The following is a 23,519-nucleotide window of genomic DNA, read 5'->3' as shown; positions in this document are numbered from 1 at the left end:
TGATTAGCACAGGTGTATCCAGCAGGTGTGGTCATTGATTATCTCATAAAAGGGGTGCTTCGATCTCCTTACTGGTTGGCCGGCGCGTTGTGCAATCCGCCATCAAAGTTGGCCGGTATAACGCCGATGCCCATATTGGTGACGTTACCCAGGTTCGCCATCGCGCTGCCGCGGGTGCCGGGCGTGTCGGAGACGGCGAAGGGCGAGTCCAGCTGCCAGCACTCGAGCGTCGACTTGCCCCCGGATGCGCCGATGGCCGTGATGTTCAGTTTCGTCTCTCCTGCACCAGCAACCTGGGAGATGCATAGACACAGGGCGGCCATGCACAAGGCCACAGGGGAGTTCATCCGGCGTGTCATCTTGTACGGAATCAGTTAGGGCTTCGCCGGTGTGCTGAGTTGCAAAATAGGCTGCCGTTTGGATGTTTTGGCTGAGATGAGTGCATGCGCTGCGGGATGTAAACAGCACCGGGTGAAAAGTCAAAATGCCGAATTTATGGTTCAACGTCAGGAGGTTGGTTGAATGCATAAGCGCATTCTGCTGACCGCTTCGGGGAGGATCGGTGGAAACCTACGTCCCGGCTGCATGGGATTGCATGGGTATGCATCCTGACGGTACGCTTATGTTGCATGGAGATGTGCGTGGATCCGCCGACTCGGTGGGATTCACCTCATTGGGCTTTGGGTAACAACATAACATTCCATGCAGAGCCAAGACTTAATCATGTGCAATATTGTGGAATAATGCCACGGAACAATAATAATATTCCAGTCACAAGCGGCAGATCTTGGCAACGGCATGCTCAGCGAGAAATGATGAATAAATAGATTAGATACAAATATGGATGTGGTTATATATTCACTGCTGCCAGAGCTCATTGCGATTAGAACGGGGAATCTATGCCCTCCCTGAATACCACGCCACGCATTGTCCTACATGGTAGTGAGAATATACTCAGGGTTTAATGTCCACGTCCCCAGATGGTGGAATGACTTCAATTATCCATCGTCGATACTCACTGGTAGTTCCGAGGGGTTATGGATACAGCAAAAGCCATGCACGCCCACAATCCTGCATATTTCGCTCGATGCTGTACTCAGTGAATGGACGTCAGGTCAACGCGCAAAAGCCGGTCGAGACAAGTACGGCATACTCCAAGAAAAGTAGATGCGCGAATTCACCCGCGTACACAACGGCGCCACGGCGCACAGCGCCTTGACAACGGCGTCAACGGCCGCCTTCCGGCCTGCCATGTAGCAAAACGGCCCCGCCTGGGCGAGCAGCATCCGGAAGCACGCGCGCGAGAGCGTATACGTATCGTTCACGTCTAGCGCTCCTTCGTCGTGGCCACCGCCGCCCCCTACGCGCCGCGGGTCGTCCGGGCCCCGCTCCGAGCTCAGCTCGAACCCGACCTGGTAGTCGAACGGCTTGGCGCGCCAGTGCCGCGGCTCAGCCATTTTGGCGTGCGTGAAGGAGATGCAGCGGGTGATGAGGGGGAAATGGGGCGCCATGGCGGCGCACCAGCGCTCGAAGGCGGACGGGCCGCCGGGGAGGGGGAGGGCGAAGTGGAAGCTGTTCTGGCTGTAGTACAGTGACAGGGTCTCGGCCCGGGCCTGGCGGTTGGTCTGCGTGAGGGCGGGAGGGGCTAGGGCTGTGCAGGTTGTTGGGCCGTATGAGATTTTGAGGTCGCCAAGGGCGAGATAGTAGATCATGTTTCTGAGCTCTGGGGGTAGAGACAGGAAGGGGATAGTGTAGTTGTTAGCCATCTTGGGTGACACTGCTTCTTCGATAGGAAAGAGAGGTATCACACATGTGGCGGTCTTGGTGTTAGCGGAGTACTTAACTTCGTATAGGGGTGATGGGTGTGGTATCTCGGACGCGAAGCGGACGGCGGGGCATTCAACAGTGAACAATTTATTGTTCTAAGGAAAAAAACCATTTTCAACATATTGACAGAACAAAAAGAAAAGGCACAGAAAGGGACGCCTCATGTACCCAAGGAACAATGACAGACAAACCATTACCTCCAGCCTCCCTGGACAAGGACATAATGTAGTAATGCCTTTGTCACATCCGGGAGCCATACTTCTCATCCAAGGACTGACGACTATTGCTTCTCTGTCCAGTTAAGGGATTCGTTAAAAATTGATAGAGATGGGGGAAACGTATAGAATATTGTTATAACATTTTACTCATTCTATTACAAATAAAGTAAACTTCTTTATCGCCAGTAAAATGAATGATGGGTTCCTCTGTTACTGCTAACACAGTGTTTTCCCTGCCATATATCCTATCAATAAGCCATAACCTCCTTATTGCTCGCTCTCCAGTGCATCTGCCATTTCCCCGAGCGTCTCAAACTTCCAGTCGTACAGCTCCTCTCCGCGGTTGCCCATAATAGCCCCCGGCCTTACGATCCAGCTGGACTTGAGCCCGACCTTCTTGGCCGGGTGGTGGTCGTGGAACTGGCTCTGTGCCGTCTGGATGACCTGCTCCGGCTTCACGCCGAACTCGTCCTCGACCCGTCGCAGCATGTGCTCGAAGTTGCCGAGGTCGGGTTTGTATGTGCCGACGTCCTGCGCCGTGACGATGAGGTCGAAGGGGACGTCCTGCAGGGGCCCCGCGTTGGTCGCCGCGAAGGACTCGCGGTCCACGTTGGAGAGCACCACGAGCTTGAAGTGCTTCTGCAGGCGCCGCAGCGCGTCCACCGTGTCCGGGAACGCCGGCCACGCGCCCACGGACTGCCCGAAGGCCCGGCTCTCCGCGTCGGTCGGGGCGTGCGACGACAGGCCGAGGCGCGCGGCCAGTTTCGGGTGCACCGTCGCCAGGAGCTGCGAGTACTGCATGGACGGGGTCTCGGCCTGCTGGGCCGCCTCCAACTCGTGGTACACGGTCAGCAGGTGCTCGTTGCTGAACTTGGTGGAGGCATCGTTGGCCGCGAGGAGGGGCTTCAGGGCCGTCAGGATGCCGGTTTCCCAATCGACCAAGGTCCCGTAGACATCGAAGCAGAGAAGGCGGTATTCAGAGAGCTTCAATGTAGTTGCCATTGTGGTAGAGTTTGAATCCAGTGGTCTTAAAAATACTGCTTCGTTCAATTCATAACCAAGGGAATTTCTTTTCTGTGTTTCTGGCAGTTGGTTCGATTATCCGGAGATAGTCGAGGCACGTTTATGCCTTCTTTTGTTCACGGTTCGGTGCACCCCGACATGTGTCTTAGCTCTTCCCGCCGTCGTTGCGAGGAGATTTGTCGGCTGCGCCCTACGATCTAGACTGTTCCGGTACCGGATTCCGGGACGTCGACAAGCTGTCAATTGCTTGGCGTATGCCTATCATGTGGATTCAATCAGTTGCGACAACACAGGACGAGGACGAGGGCGACCGGTTCCCCGAAATGTCAGTGGGCCAACCCATTCCGTCGCAGAATCCGAAACACGGCATCTCAGCAGAAACCCCCATGCCTTACGGACACGACGATGGGTGCAGAATGTACTGTAGGCCTAGCATAATGATGCAATGGCCCATGGCCCATATGGGGGGCAGGGGGGGACAGCGGGCTCTCCCGGGAGCTAGGGTTGTCGGCTCCCCAGGCCGGCGTCCTGACTTCTGCAAGAACAGGTGTAGGTGTTGCTGTGACAGTTCGCGGCCAGTGGGAGCCGATGGACTATGACAGATCAATTGCGTTTTGGCCCGCTCATAACGCAATTGTTGGGGTCCTTTCCTGCCAGCCTGCTTGGAATGGCAGGTACTACGCAGGTGCTGATTTCGGATTTTACCGCTCTAGCGGATCAACGGGCCAACGGCGATAAGAAACCCCGCATGAAGCGAGTATAGGTGGTATTTGGTACACTTAGTTTCGGTCGCGGCTGCAATATTACAGGCGATGATCCAGCCTCAAGTTCGCTCCCGATGCGATAGCAGAAAAGAGTTTTATCATCACGGAGATATTGTTTTCCAGCCGATATATCCATTTCGTACGAGATGCTCGCGGTCAGTGGGTTTTCTCCTGTCCCAGGGCCCCCCAGGGGTCCATTTGTCGGCGATACTCCGGACCGAGGCCCACTTGACAGCCCTGGAGGTGGCACTAAGGCATTGCAGTCTAGCCTTTCCTTTGTCTTTAGGGGGAGGCTTGCCAGGCTTGCCAGGAGACAGACGGAGAGAGTTGAGAGGGAGCGAGATTGGTGCCCATCTACCTACTCATAACCCATCACCCCCATCGCGCCCATCAACTCTCGAACAAATCCCCTGGCCCCGAGGGATCCCAGGCCCGCCAAGCAATCCAGACACTGGTAGAAGGACATCAGTCGACCTACGGCGCCCCGTCCTGTCCCGTTTGCCGGCCAGAAATGATCGTCTGGTCTGTTCTCTGTCAACTCTACCCTGCCATGCTCCTAGTTGTGGATTGGCAGCAGCAGCACCGCCACGATTCAATGGACCGCGCATCCGATTGATTCACTCCCTTTCCCATCTTTCCCATTCGAATACCTACATCACCCCGAGCGAGCGAGAGAGAGCCCTCCTTTACAGCTGCCTTACTTCCTAAAACCTAATAGCTCCCTCCCCTGCGCGGAATACGGCAATGGGCAAGGCCCCGCAGCAGTCTCCGCAAAATTTCGACGATGTCGAGGGCATTGCGGTGACCCCACCGTCATCCAACACGCCTATGAGGTGCGTGCAAGCCATTTTGTCTGGGTCGTCGCCGGCGCGGACTTCGTCCATGTCGGATCCGATGCCATGGCCTGCGGCGACCATGATGAGTCCCCTCGGCCTGGTCGAACCTGGACCGCTGAATCTGACCGAGTGTGCCTCTTCTAGGATGGACTGCGCTCCACGTGCTTGCGCCAAATGCCGTTCCTCGAAGCGGAAATGTGACAGGCTTCTGCCCAAGTGCTCGAGATGCACGAGGTATGTCAGCATTCGTTCATCCGGGTCACTCCCAGTCGGACTGCCTAGGATGATGAAATCTTACCCCCTCACAGGCTCAGCGCAACATGTGCATATTACTACATGGTCGGCGACTCCCAAAAGATCGGAGGCTTGCACCCAGGCCTCGACCTGTCCCAGGGTGAGTCGGCGATAGACACCCTTTCGATGCTAGGCCGTCCGGCCCTTCTGGAGGATCTTTCGGCGTCGCAGATCCTCAACATACTCAGGGACAACAAGACAGACTGGCCCGTTGTGGCCGACAGCTACTTCGACTATATCCACCCCTGGCTGGGAGCTGTCCACCCCATCATCTTTCATCGCATGTTTGAGCGGTATCGCACGACAGATACACCCGAGACGATGAGCGACGCCACCTGCAATGAGGGTTCCGAGCCCAGTCCAGGACACGATCTTCTCGAGATGACTGTCGAGCAGGCTCTACTTCTCATCATGATGTACCTGGTGATGCGCCCTGTGCCGGGCGAAAACCCGAAGGCCGTATGGGATGACGAGTACCGTCTCGTCAAGCGCGTACTCTCCATATTGAACTGTGGAGAGCCGACGATACTTCTAGTGCAATGCCTTGTTCTGCTATGCCTGTACGAATACGGCCATGGTAACTCCCTCGCCAGCTATCGCACCTTGGGGGACGCGGCGATGACGGCGAGAGTGCTCAATGTGAAACCGGGCCAAGTCGGCAGCATGGGCTCGAATTGGTCCAGTATAGAGGAGGAAGAAATGTCCGGGCTATGGTGGAGTCTGTTCATCATGGACCAGTAAGCAGATCCGGGCCTGTTGAAACGTGCAGCAACTCACCATTCGTTAGGTCCATTCATTCCGATCAACCCGCCAAGTTCCTCCCCTTCATACTCGAGTCTCCACAGCCGAGTACTTGTTTACCAGCCGCGAGCGTGTCCAGCCCGAGGCATCACATCCCCCCATTTTCATACCAACCGTCCCAACGGACGCCTGTTGGGAAGGCAATAACACCTGACCTGACAGCCATTCAAAAAGCTGCCCAAGTGGCCAACATTCTACATCGTGCCCTCCGATGGGAGTCGGAACGCGACAAGGCGGCTCCTTTACCGCCCATTTCCGTCTTCTCCCACCTTGACGGAGAGATCCGGAGTGCTACCCAGACCCTAATAGAAGACCACCGCAATTGGGAGATGGAGATTGATTGCTTCGCCATGTGTGTTTCGTACGTTATCTCCCGAGCCCAACATGGACCCCGTCGTCTTCGAGGCGCCGATGCTTCGTTACTAACTACTAAGCAGCGCTCTATTTACCTTGTACTTACCATATATGCCGCCCGAAGAGGTGGGCTCGCCTTCCAAGAGCCTCATCCAGGAGAACATGGACCTCGCGTGCGCCTTGGCAGCCTTGAAATTTGCTTGCCAGATCGGCATCGACATCGCGTGCCGACTTTACGAACGACTTGCGCGTAACCCAGGCCGGGGTCATACCGTGACGGCACCATCCGCCGCCACGTCGTGTTATCTTACGTGCCGGGGTTTTGCTGAACGGTGGCGCTTCTACCCGGAGGAAGGGGAGTACCTAGACGGCCAGATACGGGACCGCTTCGAGAGCTTGCAGTTCTTCGCGGGTCGCTGGGCGATTGCCGAGAGCATCATGTCGCAGCTGGAGGCCCGGGGCCTGAGCCGCGCGTACTACCTGCGGCGGTCGTCGCTGCACGCGCATAGTACAGATACGGGTGGGGATACGGATGGGGGCACGCCGAGCATTGCGGGCGACGATGTTGTGATGAATGACAGCAGATAGAGGGAAATGTACGAACCGATTGACCGACTACCTTGTGTGTCACACTTACCAGCGCGGGCTCGGTGGAGCTCAGGTGAAAGGCCAATGTGAAGACGCGAGAATGCGAGAATGAGGAGCTCGTTTGCATTATCGGCTTGATGACAACATGCCAGCCACCGATGGCGTGCACAACCAATAATCAGGACAACATGGCGTCTCAATGGCAGCTCTTGGTGTAGTAGCAGCGGACACCTACTGCAGGCGCGAAATGCTGCTGTAGCACAAGGGCGTGCGTAGAGTTCCGGCAGCTTGCTCGCCCGAGACGGTCCCCGTGCGACCGGAACCGGAGTAGCACACGGCACCTGCGCAGGAGGAGCCGTCCTGTAGCATGCGCGATGCATGGCGCCCGGCATGCCGCCATTTTAGTCACACCGACCTGACTTCGTAACGTTGAGCCGCACTGCAGTTAGACATGCTTTCGCGATCTCGGCTTTCGTCGCCTGTTGTCGAACTTCAGCCCCCCGTCATTAGGTGCGGTTACGGGATTGAACGATGCGGTATTAGCTTCACGCTATCCCGTTATGGCTCTGCCGAACTGGGATGTTTTTTCTTCTTCTTCTTTTTTTAAAAAAAAACAAAACAAAAAAACAAATAGAACCTGATGGCACGTCTAATTGATGCGATGGAGGTCTTGGGACCTAAGCGCTCTTACCAATCGAGTATCCTACTCGTATGCTACCACTATTACAAGAACGAACTGCCATTATTCATTCGAGGACATATAATCAGATTGTACATTGAACCAAGTCAAGTTGTGATTGCCAATAGCTTTCCCCAGATCCGCAAGCGATTGATTACCATGACCGCGGATCCCGCATGCTGATCCAGAGGGCAGGAAGCGGGGACCGGCACCCATCCCAGCGCATCCTGAGTTTATGTACATACGCATACGCGCATGATGACCATGCGGCTCAACTCGATCCCTGTGGATATGGTCTCACTTCCTAGCCCTATGCTGTACATGTCTGACAGAGTTGCCTTGCCGTTGGAATCTGTCTCCACACTTGATGATATCGATGCTGACCGCATCTTCTCGTGGGATAATGATCAACTATCGAGAAAGGCATGTCGCTCAGGCAATCGCATAACGAATGAGCAAAACTTCACTTCCCGAGTTTCCACCTAGTCAGCGTTGACGATACCATGTCGCGGTCGCTCGGTGAATGGGCAGTCGGTTGGAACCCGGTTGAGGGGGGTGGCATAGCCGCATAGCCCGATGGAATCGGATTGAGGCGGTGAATTAAGACGAGTGAGGAATGATATGGCGTGCAAGAAGAGATCGATCTGATGGTTTCTGACAAATACAGTACTGTATCAATCCGAATTGCCTTTATTAGTAAGTCGCCCGTCGGCCCCCAAAGCGCGAAGCCCCGAGTCTAAATCCCATTTAGCCTCGGCTGGGGGTGATGGTCCGCGATACTGGGCCAATGGCGCTTGGTAGCGGGCTTTGTTACCGGGCGGATGGTGACTCCCGGATTGTCGCGTCTCTTATTTCCATGGCTCTTCTTCAACTGTTCAGCGCTAAGCCAGAACATTGGGGAAGGAGATATCGGGAATAAAGGTGCGGGCACCCTAGTGGAGGCGGAGTTCGCGGGCGCGCGTTTACGTCATGCGATCCCATCGACACCGAAGACGTCAGTGACGACGCGCTCGGATCAGGGGATGATGATGGATGGATTAGTTGATCGATGTTGAAAATGGCGAAGGCGGTTCTGTTGAAAGAGACAGATATAGCTCTACTGCTAGAGAATATTCATCTGCTCCTCCGTTTCTCATTATATTAAGACTGCCTGGGCTCTTTGTCTATTCATGAATGAGTATACATATATGTGTGATCTGATGGGATGACGCAAGAGACAACATCTGCCTTATATATTTCTAACCGAAGCATATACACCCCAGATGAGCTGGAGACAGTAGTAAAAGGAGAAGAAAGACCCGACCGCCCACCACGATGCCAAGCCTGGGACGCATTCTCTCCCGGCCAACGGCCAAGCCGTACCGGACGCGCCACCTGGCCGCCGAGGAGAAACCTTACCTCAACGCCGACGGCCACGTGGACTTCGCGCCCGGCGACGTCGAAAACCCGCATAACTGGTCGACGGCGCGGCGCTGGTATTGCACCTGTACTGCCGGTAGGCGAACCCTCTTGCCCTTCCCGTCCTGATGGATCGATCTCCTGAGCGTCACTGTGCGTCTCCATGGGGGAAATTGGTACGGTTAGGAACGAAAGGGGAACGCGGTCATCTGATGTTTCCTTCTTCTTGGCAGTCTTACTCGTGGTGAACGCCACATTAGCGTCGTCCGGTCCGTCGGGCTGCTTTCCCGTGAGTTCATCCCATCCATCACTGATGCCAAGTCACCTACCTCACCACCTCCCCCCTGTGACCCAAAGGCATGATCGTGCGACCATGTCTTCGCTCCTGTTCAACGCGCGACGGGTGACCGGTACCTGACCAAAACCCCGCCCCTCAAACAGAGCATATCCGAACACTTTGGCGTCTCCGAAGAAGCCGCGGGCCTGACCATCACCCTGTTCCTGCTGGGCTACTGCGCGGGCCCCCTGCTGTTCGCGCCCCTGTCCGAGTTCTACGGGCGGCGCTGGATCTTCTACATCACGTTCCTGCTGTACCTCGCCTTCAACTTCCTGTGCGCCTTCGCGCCCAACTTTGGCAGCCTGCTCGTCGGCCGCTTCCTCACCGGCACCTTCGTCAGCGCGCCCCTTAGTAATGGGCCGGGCGTGCTGGCGGATCTGTGGAATCCCGTCGAGCGGGGAACGCCATGGCGGCGTTTTCTTGTATGGTTTGGAGTATGTATATTGACTTTTTCTTTTTTTCTTTCTTCTTTTTTCTTCTTTTTTTAAAAAAAAAAGAAGAAAACAAAACCTCCTTTTTGATTGATGATGCTGAGTGGGCGAGTGCTGACATGGGTCTTTCTAGTTGGTCCTGCGATGGGTCCGGTCATAGCTGGGTTCATCCAGCTGAAGGAGGACTGGAGATGGATCTTCTACGTCCTCCTGTGGTTCGGCGCCGGTACGGCCATCCTCATGTTCACATTGTAGGTTACCCTCTTCCCCCCTTTTCTCAACGCTCTCGTCGTCGCATCCGCCATGACGAAAGGTAGGAAAGACCCGGACGAGCCACACCTGCTGACATAAAGGGGCTGCTGATCCAGACCCGAGACGTTCGGCCCCATGATCCTCAAAACCAAAGCCCGCCGGATCCGCGCCGCCAAGCTGCCCGGCTACCAAGACGTCAAGGCCCCCGTCGAGGACACGGACCGGTCCCTGCTGCGCATCTACAAGATCGCCCTGACGCGGCCCTGGATCATCCTGTTCGACACCATCTCGCTGCTGTGCGCCGTCTACATGTCCATCGTGTACACCTTGCTGTACATGTTGTTTTCGATCTACCCCATCGTCTTCCAGCAGCGCCGCGGCTGGAACGCAGGCGTCGGGGAGCTGCCGCTCGTCGGCACCGTCGTCGGCTCGCTGCTGGGCGCCATCGTGGTGGTCGTCGATTCCAAGAAGAAGGCGAGGCGGGTCGCGCGGGGCGAGAAGCTGGAGCCGGAGGATCGGCTGCCTATTGCCATGATTGGGGGAATCGGGTTCGCTGTTACCATGTAAGTCACCCGTCGCATCCATTACCAACCATCCTCTCTGTACAACTTTCACTAAACCATTCGCGATTACTTAGGTTCTGGTTTGCCTGGACGGCAGAGTTCGAGTAAGTGGCGCTCGGGAGCGGCCGGTTAACACGTCTCTTCTCACAGCTGACATTGGAGTAGCTCTATCCATTGGATCGTCCCCACGATTGCCGGGGTGTTCTTGGCCTCGTCGCTGATGCTCATCTTTGTGGGCTATCTCAACTACCTGGTAGACACCTACTTGATGTAAGCTGTCTTGTATGGCACATAGTCTACAGGAAGTGGCATGGCTAACTACTCTTTCTCTAGGTACGCGGCTTCCGCCATCGCGGCCAACACGGTGTGTCGGTCGGCTTGTGGTGCGGTAAGTAGTCAGCCCCTTTAAACGCTCCATCATGGAGCACCATCTATGTCCGTCGAGAGTTCTCTGAAGGCGGTCTTCTCATTTCCCTGGAGCATCTGTGCTGGCATTGGGGAAACGTTCCTGATTCAGGGTCCATGGTAAATAAAAACGCAGTGCTAACTTCAATGTCACGCGCAGGCCGCACCGTTGTTCACGAACCAAATGGTAAGCTGACTACTCTGTGCCCCCGTCGCCAATATATGTATCGATATTAATGACCTCAAAATGTAGTTCACAGCCCTAGGCATCGGCGGCGGCGGCTCCTTAATCGGCGGCGTCGCGACCATCCTGGCCGTGATCCCGTTTGCCTTCTACAAGTACGGCAAGCAGATCCGGCGGCGGTCCAAGTTCGCGCCGACCGAAGAAGCCGACGAGCCGACCGAGGGGGGAAGCCGGACGACGAGGAACGGCAGCGGCGGCACACGAACGGCTCGAGCGCGGCGTTGTCGCCGCCGCCGCTACGGAGGCTGCCTATGCGCGAGCGCGACAGGGACTTCTCGGTGATATCGTCTTCGTCCGAGGAGTCGACGGTGGTGGTAGGGGTGGGAGGAAGGAGAGACCACGCGGAGGAGGGTCGTGAGCGGGAGAAGCGAATCGAGGAGATGAAGAAGCAGAGGCGTGCGGAGGAACGGCCGCAGCACACAGGGCGAGGAGAGGATGGCGATGACAATCTGCAGAACTCGCTCGGGGAGCCGCGGGACGAGAACGTGAATTTTGGCAAGGAGGCGGTCTGAGAGGAGGCTTGAGGGGGGGAGGCTCTTGGAAGAAACGTCGGGGTTTCAAGGGACGAACTGTAAATACACGGGATACCCTGTCCAATCCCAAGAACAACATACATCCATTATCCATTCATCTTTCTAGGAACTCGGACGTCCCCCGGTGGCAAGGCTATCTTGTCGTCTGTGGTTGCTTCACTAAAGATTGGTTTGCTTGCTTGAGTCGCAGGGAGCATGTGTCAGTCCCGAGGGATTATCGTGGTAAACGCACGCCATGCCAAAAGGGTCGCAATGGATCTGGGGAGTAGAAGAGTCATTGGTAGATCATTGGGATTCCACGGACACCGGCACACAAAACGACAAGACGTAGTAAGCATCGAAGGAGGGGGATGATTCTTTACCCTCGGATGGTTCCAATGAACGAGACCAAAGCAACTAGACGAACATAGATAGGCCTGATGCGGCGCGGATGTTGCACATGGGTTAGTTCGTCTTACTCGTTTCCAATATCGAACATCGTGTCGTCGGCGACAGTAACCAAATCGGATGTAGCAGTAGTTGTGGCCGATATGAACCTGTGACTTGGTTGCTGCTTGAATGCCTGCAGCCGTTGGATTGGACCCTTGGCGCGTCTGGGGGGACCCTCTTAGGCAGGTGTTTTGGTGCTGGGGAGCCTGTGGACCTGGGGTTGCACTCCCTAGGTTAGCGTCTTGGGGAGCCTTTGGGATTTGGGGGTGGACTTTGGGGTAGTTCCAGTGCTCCAGTGCCAAAATCCCAACCCCGCATGGGCTTCTTCCCCCAGCTAAGCACGTCCCAAAAGAAACAGTCTTGACCTACGTCGAACCGGGGTCCTGATCGTACGACACGGTTCATCGCAGCGGTTCTTTTGCTTGGGGAATGGTTGGATGGGGGGCTACATACCGAAGGATCATTAGTTCATCATGTAGTTCATCCCTAGTGGCGATCGGAAGTTCTCGGATGCCTTGCATCAGCTCCTACTGTCCTATCTTGACTATTGTCGTTGAGATTGATGCGCTAATAATGAATCAAAGTGAGACAGAATAGTGACAACCAGATGTCCACGAGAGGTCCCTTGGCCTGTTCCAGCGAAAGGCCCAGACCTTCCTGTGGGTTCGTTTCCACCAGAGAGTGGATTTTGATGTGTGCGCAATGAAACCAAATGACTGCCAACTTCTGCGCGTCAAAAAACCTGGAGTTGCGGGGAGGGCGAAAGTACGGGGGAGGGGCAAGAAAATGAAAGCAATAATGGGTCGGAAGATGCCCGACATGCTGGGTGAGTGGGAAGCGCGCCCACAAGTACTGGTCGGCTGCATGACGAACCGGTCCGCTCACTCTCTCTGTCTCGCCTATTCCTCTGTCGCGACATTGCCGACTTCATGCCTAGTAGTCTACCATTCAAATAGCTGAGATAAATGCGCTGCTGGAATTCCTACCCTTTTTACACCTGATAGATTTTACGGGAAGAATTCAGCCCTGTTTCCAAGCTTTTTTTCCCCCCCATGCCACGCCCGCCGAAGGTCGGGACAAGCAACGCCGCCCGAGGAAAGGAAGAGTTCCAAGTCTTTTAGGCGATAAGCCTCAATTCTTGTCTGTACGTCTTTCCCGAGCTCGCCCAACACGAAGTGGCAAGCCATTGGCCCGTTCCGTCTTTTGCTTTAGCAGGGCCCTCGTGCGGCACGCGGCATCCTTCGCCAAGCCAGCCAGCGAAACGCTTGAGTAAGCCACATAAAGACTTTTTCTCGACGAGGGTGACGGAACATTATCCCAGTTCGAGGCCAGCCAGGGACAGCACTAGGATCGCGTCGCCTTGCCCAGATGTCTAGTGTTACTGCCAGCCTACCTACTACCGGGGATTTCTAGCTTGGAGGGGGGGAGGACAAAGCACTTGTGGGGGTCAAATGGTCAACGGATGGCAAACTCGGCATCCAAGTTGCCGTTTCTTCTGCGCTCACTCTTGGTAATGATGTAGACATAGGACATGAGAATAACATTCAATCCAAGCTACCTTTTCAGTCCGATATCTGCTAGAGCCTTGAACCAAAGGAAACATGTGAGCTGAAAAGATGGCTCGGTTTCCCCGCGCAGCTACTCAACTTCCAGCATACGAAACGTACGTACGTAAGGGAGGAGGCTGTCACACTGCCCCGAACGAACGGCGGCTTATCGTTACTCAAGAAAATGGCGAATGACATGGAGGACATCAATCCACGCACATACGGCGCCGCGATGCGACCACACGGCCGCACGCGACGCCTTAATCCGTGGCTAATCTGTCACATTTGCTTTTTCCCCTTACGAGCGTCATGAGGATCGACACAGTAAAAGAAACAACACGTATCACTCTACCTGCGAGCCTCGTTTGCCGCCGTCTGATAACGTAACAACCTAACCTACCTGCCCCGAGGGCTCGGTATTGAAACATTGGCACGCAAGGTGACGAGACCGTTGGGAAACACCATGGGGAATCATCAGATACTGACATAAAACCACTCCATTGTGTCTCCACGGTTTGCCTCTTTCCATTCTAGTGTCAATACCTTCTCTCCGCATCGGAGAAAACAGCTCATCATGGGCGGCGGGCCAGTTGTCCAGTCTCCTCCTCTCCCCCAGGAAAACACCAAAATTAGCAGGAACGCGGGGAAGAGCGAACGAAATGCCGGGAATATTCGGGCCTTTAGCACGAGGTGGTGGAAACGAAACGCTTGGTAGAAAAAGCCACTCTGGGGGTTTGGACGGAGCCCTTGCTGGGTATGGAATGTATGCTTCGCACATATGGCTGGGCGAGATCCGGGGTGGTCACGATGTGCAGCTGGCGAGCTGGGCCCGGCGTCTTGGCCCTCCAATGGCGCCCAGCACCAAGACACTTGGCAGCCTTGGCTGAACACACTCGACCCCAGAATCGGTGCGCCGCAATGAGACTGGGGATGCGTCTCGAACGCCAACCTACGAATCAGCGCGTCTCCCCGCAATTGGGGGAAGGGAAGGGAAAAAGAAAGGAGGAACATGCCAGCGTGCCAGCATCACACAGCAGCAAGGCAGGTTGGGGGGAAGGGGGTAATCAACCAATCTACCCCATGTGCTCGTGGTACATTGCGCGAGCAAGCGGGCGGTGAATTATTGCATCTGCGATAAGGAGCGCCTCCGAAGGGGGTGCGTGTTGCGATCTATATAAGGGACCGGGTCGAACTCTCCAACTTGGTGTTCTCCTCGAAAAAGGGCCATCCAGGTTGCGTCTGTCTAGTAAGGTTCCCAAACTCTATTTCGGGCCTGCCAGCTTTCCAGATAAAGGAGGCAGCATCCAACATCACGCAAGAAGCAGAAACCCAGCAGACAGACATAACAGAATCGAGTCCAGCATCAGTCGCACCCATGACTTCGAAAACCTCTCCCACCCCCAACCCGCCCGCCGCCCAGACCGCGGCGGCCGGCGGCCCCCACGAGCCCGCCGTGGTGGTCAAGGGCACGTGGGCGACGGCGAAACAGTCCTTCCGGGACCTGTTCCGTTGGCAGCAGCGCGTCGTCATCACCAACAGCCAGGGCGAGACGTACGAGGAGTGGCAGAACCCGCCGCCCTTGAAAAACCCGTTCAAGCTGTTCGCCCTGCTCACGGCCAAGCAGTGGCTCTACTTTTTTGTAGGGTTCTACGCCTGGACCGCCGACGCCTTCGACTTCCACGCGCTGTCCATCCAGACGACGAAGCTGGCCAAGTACTATGGCCGCTCCAAGACGGATATCACAACGGCGATTACGCTCACGCTGCTGCTGCGCTCGGTTGGCGCGGCGATCTTTGGGCTGCTTGGGGATCGGTTTGGGCGCAAGTGGCCCATGATCGGCAACATGATTATTCTCGGTAAGCCTTTTTGATGACTGAATATCGTCTCAAGTATATCTCGGTAACTGACAAGTATATGTACAATAGGTCTTCTCCAGATCGCCACCATCTACTCGACGACATTCCAGCAGTTCCTCGCTGTCCGATCCCTCTTCGGACTCTTCATGGGAGGGTGAGTACTCTAGTTGATAACTTCCTTTATAAGTAGTGTCAAATGCTAACTGACGCAATAACAGTGTCTACGGAAACGCCGTGGCCATGGCCCTCGAAAACTGCCCCACCGACGCCCGCGGCCTCATGAGCGGCATCATGCAGCAAGGCTACTCCTTCGGCTACGTGCTGGCCGCGTGCGCGAACCTGGGCGTCGGCGGCGCGACCGAGACCTGGAAGACGGTCTTCTGGATCGCCGCGGGCCTGTCCATCGGCGCCGGCCTGATCCGCCTGTGCTTCCCCGAGTCCAAGCAGTTCCTCGAGGCCAAGAAGAGCGGGCACAAGATCACGGCGGGCGACTTCTGGGGCGAGACCAAGTCCATGCTGGCGCGCGAGTGGCGCATGTGCCTCTACTGCGTCGTCCTCATGACCTGGTTCAACTACTACTCCCACACCAGCCAGGACTCGTACACGACCTTCATGATCACCGCGAAAGAGCTCGACAGCGCCGCGGGCACGCGCGCCTCCATCTGGATGAAGGTCGGCGCCTGCGTCGGCGGCACCGTGGTCGGCTACCTCTCGCAGTTCGTCGGCCGCCGCCGCGCCATCGTCGTCGCGTCGCTCGTCAGCTGCTGCATGATCCCCGGCTGGATCCTGCCCGAGGGCGAGCGCTCGCTGTCGGCGTCGGGCTTCTTCATGCAGTTCTTCGTTCAGGGCGCGTGGGGCGTCATCCCCATCCACCTCAACGAGCTGTCCCCGCCCGCGTACCGCTCCAGCTTCCCCGGAATCACGTACCAGCTCGGCAACATGATTTCGTCCCCCTCGGCCCAGATCGTCAACGCCATCGCCGAGTCCCACTTCGTCACGAGCAGCAAGGGCAACCGCGTCGAGGCCTACGGGCCCGTCATGGGCGTCGCGACCGTCATTATCGCGCTGGGCATCGCCGTCACGACCGCCCTGGGCCCCGAGAAGCTCGGTCGCCACTTTGAGGAGGCTGGACCGGCGGGTGCCAACGTCAGCGATGCGCATGCGCATCTGCAGGAGAAGACGGCGGATGCTGTCTCGCTTGCGGAGAGCAAGCAGGGCCAGCACTCTTCGGCCAACGAGGTGGAGCACAAGGTTTAGAGGTTCTTCTTGATTCCAAGAACTTTACGAAAGTAATATGGCCCTCACGGGATCGAAGCACTGGCGGGAAACAAGGTCGCACTCTCTTGCGGTGGTGATGGGTAGATATGATGTTACGATTTGGAGATCAGGTGCAAAGGTGCGCAGGAAGTACGAGTCACCGTATCCTCGTCATTACAAACGAATGAATGACATCAAAGATATGTTATATCATTTATAGCCGACCGTGCTTTAGTGTAAATCATGAGTGTGACGAAACTCCTATTGATCGCGCTATCGACCCATGTCTGAGAATGATAATCAAGAAGGCACGGAGACCTTGCGTCGCTATCTGGGTTGCTCTCGTTCACATGATTACATTAATACAGGTTGAAAAGCTGATTGGGCATTCTGCGTCGCCTACCTGCAGGCCTAACCATTCAGGTTTGGTCCTGCATTCACTGTTCTGTCACCCAAGAGCCAAGAAGCGTCGGACATCATGGTATGTCTCGCAGAATTGAGGGTCGATCCTTGCTTGATGCAGTCAAATGTAGATATGCCGTTATTGCACCAGCACTATTTCCGTCGACGAAATTCCCACAATAAGTCTCGTAACCCAATGTCTTTCTATTATATTATCCAGGATGTTCACTCCAATCCGCTGTGCATGTATTCAGATGCAGTGCTCATTGCGCCTTCTCACGCTTCCCAAACCCCTCCTCTGCCGCCGCCGAGCTACTCCCCTCCATACTCTGACTAGCCTCCCTCATCCCCTTATCACCACCGCCCCCACCGCCATTCGGCGCCGCCACCACCCCCGTCTCTTCCCGCAGCGGCGCCACATCCTCAATCGGCTCCTCGAACTCGGGCGGGAGCGTGAGGTTGAGCACGCACGCCACGAACGCCGTGACGGCGAAGCCCGTCTCCATGACTAACACGATGGCGTCCAGGAACCCCTGCAGGCCCTTGTTGTCGCCCGTGTACGTGAAGACGTGCGAGAAGTAGGTCGGCACCAGCGTCGCGCCGTAGCCGCCGGCCAGGGCCGCGGTCAGGATGAAGCGGTTGCGGCGGTTGAAGGGGACGCCCTTGGTGATGATGGCGATGCCGGAGACGGCGACGGCGCAGAACCTGGAGTTGTGGGTTGTTGTCAGTAAGAAGTCGGACATTGTGTCTTGAGGTTGTTGTTTGAGGGTATATGGAAGTACTTACAAGAAACTTGTCATTCCGCCAAGAACGGCAGATGGGATAGCCACGAGAGACGCGGCAAACTTGGCGAAGACGCCCATAATGATGAGGAATCCGCTTTTCGCCAGAGTCAGTTTCAAGTTAACAACCCAAATAAGGGGGGGCAAATCCTTACCAGCAGCAATATCCAGCTGTCCTGTTTGCGCAACGGGTCAATGCGATGACACCATTGTTCTGGGCAAAAGCTTTGAAAACCGGTCAGCATTGCAACTCTTCCATTTTAGAACCATCCAGGGGCAACTCACTAGACATAGGCGTAATCGTCATCAACGCCGCGAACACTCCGTTGAGCCCATCCGCCAAGACCCCGCCCTGGATGCGCGACTCGTAGAGCTTGCCCTCGACCTCGAGGCGGGAGACGTCGCAGGTGGCCGTGATGTCGCCGATGGCCTCGCACGCGCAGATAATAAACACGGCCATGATGGGCAGCACCAGCGGCCCGTAGACCGACAGCTTGAACGTGTGCACCCAGACGAAGGACGCGGCGGGCGCCGAGTCGATGCCCGTCCGGTCAAAGTACCCGCACGCTGCGGCGATGATGGAGCCGACGAGGAGGCCGATGATGACGGCGGTGGATTTCATGATCGGGGCGCCGAAGCGCTCGCAGAGGATGATGGTGAGGAAGACGGAGAAGCCGAGGCCTGGGGGTCGCGTTTGTTAGCCATAGCATGTTCTGGCGGAGCCAAAGTGATTGCCGGGAAAGAAGGGGGGACCAGGAAACGTACCGAGATACTCAGCCGACCCCCAAGGCAGCGCGTGCGGCGCCGTAATATCCGGGCAGAGCTTGAAGAAATCCGTCGGCTGCGCATCGGCGCAGGGCCCGCTGCCGCCGGCCCAGTTTTTGAAGGCGCTCTCGATGAGGGAGATGCCGATGAGCATGACGGTGGGGCCGGTGACGATGGGCGGGAAAATGCGCAGCATGATCTTGGGCGGGATGAAGGCGATCAGGATCTCGATCAGGGCGCACACGGCCGCGGTGCCGAGCAGGGCCCCGTAGCCGTCCGGGCAGGGCAGCTTCGTGCCGTCCGCGGCCGTCGGGCAGAAGCCGTTGGCGTACATTTGGGCGAAGGCGCCCTGGGCGACGGGGATGATGGAGAAGGAGATGCCGACTACGGAGATCAGGCCGGTGCCGAGGTAGTATCTATAGAAAGAGTTTAGTCCGATGTTCAGGAACTACATGATTGGAAGCAGCAGAAGTAGATGATCGCGAGAGTGTTCCTGTTCTTTTTGGATCAGGCGAGGGGTTAAGCAAGGCTTGTCAACGTACGGGGTCCCAAGGATACGGAATCGAGTAATCTGTACCAACGACAGAATCCCCGACACGATCAGCGCCGTCGACACGATATACTGCTGAATCTCCCCCGGCAAGTTGACGCCCGTCGCGCCCGTCAGGAGGAGCGGGGGCGTGATGATGCCCGCCAGCATGGCCAGGGAGTGCTGCAGGCCGAGGACCAGGGCCAGGAAGACGGGCATGCGGTCGTTGAGGCCGAAGAAGGGCGAGACCTGCTTCGGCCGGCGCATGAACGGCAGGTTCGGCGTGAACAGGAAACCGTAGTCGTACTGGCCGAGCAGGCCGTCCCGCGTGCAGAAGGTCCGGCGCAGGCCCAGGACCCGGTCGCGGACGGTCTTCCGGGGCGGGCGGGTCGGCTCGGGCGGCGGCGCGATGTGCGAGGGGCCTTGGTCTTCGTCCATTGTGGCAAGCTTGCGTTGTTACCGAGGCAGTCGAGGGTATCCAAACTGGGCTGTATGGAGCCTTTGCTATTGGTCGTACGGGAGATCGAGTTGCGTAAGACGAGCCAAGTAGGGATGCCTCTCCACTCGGGATCAGAATCTTTGGCGCCGAATCAATCAACGCAAACTGGCTTGGTGCTGTGAGACTTTCCGCTTGACGAACCCAAAGCACCGGGTGCAGTGGACCATCGGGACACGACGCGAGACACAGGATCTTCTTATATATTATGTACCTCTCAATGTGCCTCTCAGGGCGCCAATCTATCTCCATCGAAAGCAGTAGCTATCGAGATTATGTTGTAATTTTTCTTTTCTTTATCAAGGAGGGCGCCACTTTTTGCCCTCTTGGGTGTTCGCTGGGCGCTCGCCATCACCAATGACGTTTTGGAGATAAGGGAGCTGATGGGGAGCTCTGTCAAGCCCGTCTGGGGGTCCCCCCATCCATGTCGCCCAGGAGTCGCCCTGATAGCGGGGTTAGCCGACGACTTAGAGCGCCGGGAGCCGCTGCTGAAAACCCACTGTTGTTGTCTTTTTGCCATTCAGCCATCGCGAAGAAGGGTCCTCGCTGCAACTCCACTGGGACCGGGACCGAGACCCTGGACCGGTTTGTCAAAGATCTGTGTAAAGCTGATATGTAGCCGTTCGTCTCCGCCAAGAGAGAAATTGCTTCGTCGGTCGCGGTGTGTCTGTGATGCTACACGACTCACCCTGAGCAGCCATTGATGGTATGTAGCTCGACTCCACGCGCCACTGATAAGTGCCCATTATGGTTCAACGGGCACTTGTCCGCTGGACTGTATCTAGCGGTGTCCCGTCTGCTCATATTGAATGGCGTCGACTCCTTAGTCAAGTACCGGTCCGGGTCTTTCCTTACCCGTGCCTGCGACAATGGACAGCTTGGGAGAAAATAGGGTTGCCAACCCGGAGTGACCTACCTACATGCTCCATGAACCAGAGAGACATCAGCTGAAGAAAAGATAGGAGGGAATGGAGGCTGGGCGTAGCACGCGCAGATGTGTTGCGTGGGGTGCGATCGGTAGGAGTTCCGACGCCGAGGCTGCAGCGATTGGCACCCTGCAGCAGCAACGCTCTCGTTGTGAGAGACGACGGGGCGGGCTCTGCCGCTTTACAGGGAGAAACCGCCGCATCGAAGAGCCCAAGCCGCAATGCGCCGACAGCCTGCGCGATATTGGAGCAGTGGTCAACCCATTTGGCGATTCTCAGGGTCTCCGGTCCAGTGCGCGTTCGGTGCAGTGCGTGGCTGCGTTTTGCTGCCGTTGCTTGGGTGTAAAAGCGCGCAAGGGACGGAAAGACGGAAATTCCAGAGCGCAGACAGATCCAGCAGCATAGAGGCAAACCCGGAGAATGCCGAACCGCAGTGATTTGGCATGCTTCCAAAATCAACTGCTACTGTATGCACTCAACCAATCCAGTTCCTTGCATCAGTAGGAAATGCATCGGAAAATTCCCAAACTGCCTCATCAGACGGACTGCTGGCTTGCCTTTGGTGGGATTATGTCAGACCGGTAGCCAGACGGCCTCAAGGTATTCGGCGGTTGGGCTTTTGAGGCGCTGGGCTCTTGATGGCCGAGCTATGAACCACCCGCCAAAAGCACTGGGGAGCATCTTCAGCGCAAAGTCCATCCATTTGCCCCGAACCATGCTGTTGATGCTCGTCGCCGCTGTTGAAGCCGCGATTACCTGTTTCTGGCCCAAGAACATTCTCCACGCTGAATGATGCTATTTTTAGTAGGAATCAGTGTCCACACCGCTTATGGCCAAGATAAACTGGATTTGGCGACAATTTGTCCGCTTGGGCGATGATGTATTGCGCCAAGATGGGCTGCTTCTCATCCTTCTCCACTGACTGAAGATCCAAAATACGTGATTAAAACCCCCACGAACAACGGCCCGCAACACAAACGCGGGGCGTTGGGACGGTGCTGAACTTCGACTCTATCCGACCATACACAGAAGCCGATATATCTGGATATTGGCCAGACACAAGAACGTACACAGAGACACCTCAAGACGCAATCGACGTTCTACACAATGGCGGCCAAAACAGAGCTGAACCCCGAGGTGATCGAGGCGGCCAAGACGCTGCAACACACGCCGTGGTGCGATGAGTACGAGAAGATGATTTCGGGTATGATGTAAGTTCCATTGGTTTCCCCTTGTCCATGTTCCATTTCCCTCCCTTTTGAACTCCCAATTGACACGGCGTACCCTAGGTACGACCCGCTGCATCCTAAACTGATGGAAGGCCGTCACCGCGCGAGATGCCTGGCGCACAAGCTCAACCATCTTGATCCGGGCGCGCAGCCCATGGAGGCCTTCCACGAGGCTCAGGCCGGCATCTTGAAGGATATAGTGGGCCGATTCGGCTCCGGCTCGTTTGTCGAACCACCTTTTCTTCCGGACTACGGCTGCAATGTGATCATTGGCAAGAACTGCTTCGCCAACTTCAAGTAGGTTCCTCCGTTATTCGTATCGTTCAGTTAATGCTACTTGCCTGCTGGATGCCAGTTGGATTTGGTTGGTTGGTTGGTGTAAGGGTGTTAGAGCAGGCAGGGTAACACAGATAACCGTTGCCGCTCGTTATGGCTGACGCTTCTTTGTGGCACCTAGTCTCACCATCCTCGACGTCAGCCTCGTGACTATTGGCGACCGTTGCCAGTTCGGCCCGAACGTCAGCATCTACACGGCGGGGCACGACACGAGCGTGCTGTCCCGGATCAAGTTCGTCGAGTTTGGCCTGCCCGTGACCATCGAGGACGACGCCTGGATCGGGGGCGGCTCCATCATCCTGCCCGGGGTCACCATTGGCAAGGGTTCTTCGATTGGTAAGTTCCCCGATGATTTGAGATTGAATCAATAGCTCCCATCCTTCTTCCTATCCTGTCCCCTGCCTCCTGCCTCCTGCCTCCTGCCTCCTGCCTCCTGCCTCCTGCCTCCTTCCCTTCCTGGTTATCTACGGCGGCCCAGCAGATTGGGACGAACAGACTGTCAGCCAACGTAAATGGCTAACCGAAAGTGCTCGGAACCAGGTGCGGGGTCTGTGGTCACCAAGAGTATTCCTCCCTACTCTGTCGCCGTCGGCTCGCCTGCCAGAGTCATCAAGACTCTGCCCACCGTGGAACAGGAACGGGCTGATCCCAACAACCCATATTACCATTTGCCTGACCGAGAGTAGACGGTATGGGACAGCTATATATAGATACTGGGAGGGTCATAGACATACAGCACGAGATAGACCCGAGGGTAGAGACAAACAATGGTAATTCCATGCATACTCGTCCGTTTGGTGACACGCAGCTAACGCTCGCTCGCAGCATGCAACCCTGGAACCATGCAACCAACTTCTTCTATTCCATAAAACAAGCACATTCAGCTGCTGCCAAGTTGAAGGCCCATGTACACACCCAATTCCAGGAGCTGGGGAGACACATTGCAGGGGGGCACTTCCACCCCACCACCCACCATCCACATCCACATCCACATCCACATCCACGGCGGCACGGTTTGCTACGGTCTTACAGATAAGGATGGAAAATCAGCCCACGATGTAACCAGATTGCTGCACGTAGCACTCAATTGCATTTAACCTACTGGACCACCTTGGACTCTCCAACTCGAAATTGTTCATCGTCACCAATAACACAAAGGCGAATTTACACGGCAGGGCATTGATACACGCGTGTGAGGGCATTGCCTCAGCTCAGTGGAACACCCGACTCTTATCTCGAGGCTGCGAAAATGACGATCTTGGAAACCGACTGCCCATTTTGAGACAGAGTGGCCCTTCGTTCGGCCCTGTCAGCAAAGGCGTTTCGTTGTATTTCGCCGAGTGGCAAGTCGAGACCTGTCTTGTTATGGCCCTCGATTGGGCACAGGCGAATGCACCCATGCGCCCAATCGTTGCTGA

General features: G+C 56.2%; 8 protein-coding genes across 8 annotated transcripts in view; 4 read left to right on the top strand and 4 right to left on the bottom strand.

The window, feature by feature from the left end:
• PG986_002646 (uncharacterized protein) overlaps positions 1 to 359 on the bottom strand; it is a gene marked incomplete at both ends in the record, with an annotated part of 663 nt that extends 304 nt beyond the window's left edge. The window contains one exon of the mRNA XM_066838868.1: positions 73 to 359. Within this exon, the coding sequence (XP_066703932.1) occupies positions 73 to 359 (287 nt within the window). The remainder of the gene's footprint in view (positions 1 to 72) is intronic.
• A 756-nt stretch (positions 360 to 1,115) lies between these two features.
• On the bottom strand, positions 1,116 to 1,766 carry PG986_002645 (uncharacterized protein; the record flags this gene model as incomplete). The annotated part of the gene is made up of 1 exon (XM_066838867.1): positions 1,116 to 1,766. One exon carries the CDS (start codon positions 1,764 to 1,766, stop codon positions 1,116 to 1,118), a length of 651 nt encoding a protein of 216 aa, XP_066703931.1.
• Positions 1,767 to 2,312: 546 nt separating this feature from the next.
• PG986_002644 (uncharacterized protein) lies at positions 2,313 to 3,047 on the bottom strand (the record flags this gene model as incomplete). The annotated part of the gene is made up of 1 exon (XM_066838866.1): positions 2,313 to 3,047. One exon carries the CDS (start codon positions 3,045 to 3,047, stop codon positions 2,313 to 2,315), a length of 735 nt encoding a protein of 244 aa, XP_066703930.1.
• Positions 3,048 to 4,576: 1,529 nt separating this feature from the next.
• On the top strand, positions 4,577 to 6,705 carry PG986_002643 (uncharacterized protein; the record flags this gene model as incomplete). The annotated part of the gene is made up of 4 exons (XM_066838865.1): positions 4,577 to 4,902; positions 4,977 to 5,699; positions 5,750 to 6,124; positions 6,201 to 6,705. 4 exons carry the CDS (start codon positions 4,577 to 4,579, stop codon positions 6,703 to 6,705), a joined length of 1,929 nt encoding a protein of 642 aa, XP_066703929.1.
• Positions 6,706 to 8,698: 1,993 nt separating this feature from the next.
• Positions 8,699 to 11,526, top strand: PG986_002642 (major facilitator superfamily transporter; the record flags this gene model as incomplete). The annotated part of the gene is made up of 10 exons (XM_066838864.1): positions 8,699 to 8,879; positions 9,043 to 9,071; positions 9,224 to 9,553; positions 9,725 to 9,801; positions 9,919 to 10,365; positions 10,440 to 10,469; positions 10,531 to 10,618; positions 10,699 to 10,753; positions 10,931 to 10,957; positions 11,024 to 11,526. 10 exons carry the CDS (start codon positions 8,699 to 8,701, stop codon positions 11,524 to 11,526), a joined length of 1,767 nt encoding a protein of 588 aa, XP_066703928.1.
• A 3,372-nt stretch (positions 11,527 to 14,898) lies between these two features.
• On the top strand, positions 14,899 to 16,636 carry PG986_002641 (MFS general substrate transporter; the record flags this gene model as incomplete). Its single annotated transcript, XM_066838863.1, has 3 exons — positions 14,899 to 15,379; positions 15,449 to 15,533; positions 15,598 to 16,636. 3 exons carry the CDS (start codon positions 14,899 to 14,901, stop codon positions 16,634 to 16,636), a joined length of 1,605 nt encoding a protein of 534 aa, XP_066703927.1.
• A 665-nt stretch (positions 16,637 to 17,301) lies between these two features.
• PG986_002640 (nucleobase:cation symporter-2- NCS2 family) lies at positions 17,302 to 19,552 on the bottom strand (the record flags this gene model as incomplete). Its single annotated transcript, XM_066838862.1, has 5 exons — positions 17,302 to 17,743; positions 17,825 to 17,996; positions 18,106 to 18,501; positions 18,586 to 19,001; positions 19,128 to 19,552. 5 exons carry the CDS (start codon positions 19,550 to 19,552, stop codon positions 17,302 to 17,304), a joined length of 1,851 nt encoding a protein of 616 aa, XP_066703926.1.
• A 2,091-nt stretch (positions 19,553 to 21,643) lies between these two features.
• Positions 21,644 to 22,787, top strand: PG986_002639 (uncharacterized protein; the record flags this gene model as incomplete). The annotated part of the gene is made up of 4 exons (XM_066838861.1): positions 21,644 to 21,747; positions 21,826 to 22,062; positions 22,223 to 22,437; positions 22,642 to 22,787. 4 exons carry the CDS (start codon positions 21,644 to 21,646, stop codon positions 22,785 to 22,787), a joined length of 702 nt encoding a protein of 233 aa, XP_066703925.1.
• Positions 22,788 to 23,519: the final 732 nt, after the last annotated feature.

Source organism: Apiospora aurea (genome assembly GCF_038362705.1).
Source record: "Apiospora aurea strain CBS 24483 chromosome Unknown utg000002l_segment0_segment0, whole genome shotgun sequence".
NCBI classification, from domain to species: domain Eukaryota; kingdom Fungi; phylum Ascomycota; class Sordariomycetes; order Amphisphaeriales; family Apiosporaceae; genus Apiospora; species Apiospora aurea.
Note: the sequence above shows the minus strand (reverse complement) of the source record. Positions and strands in the feature narration are given on the sequence as shown.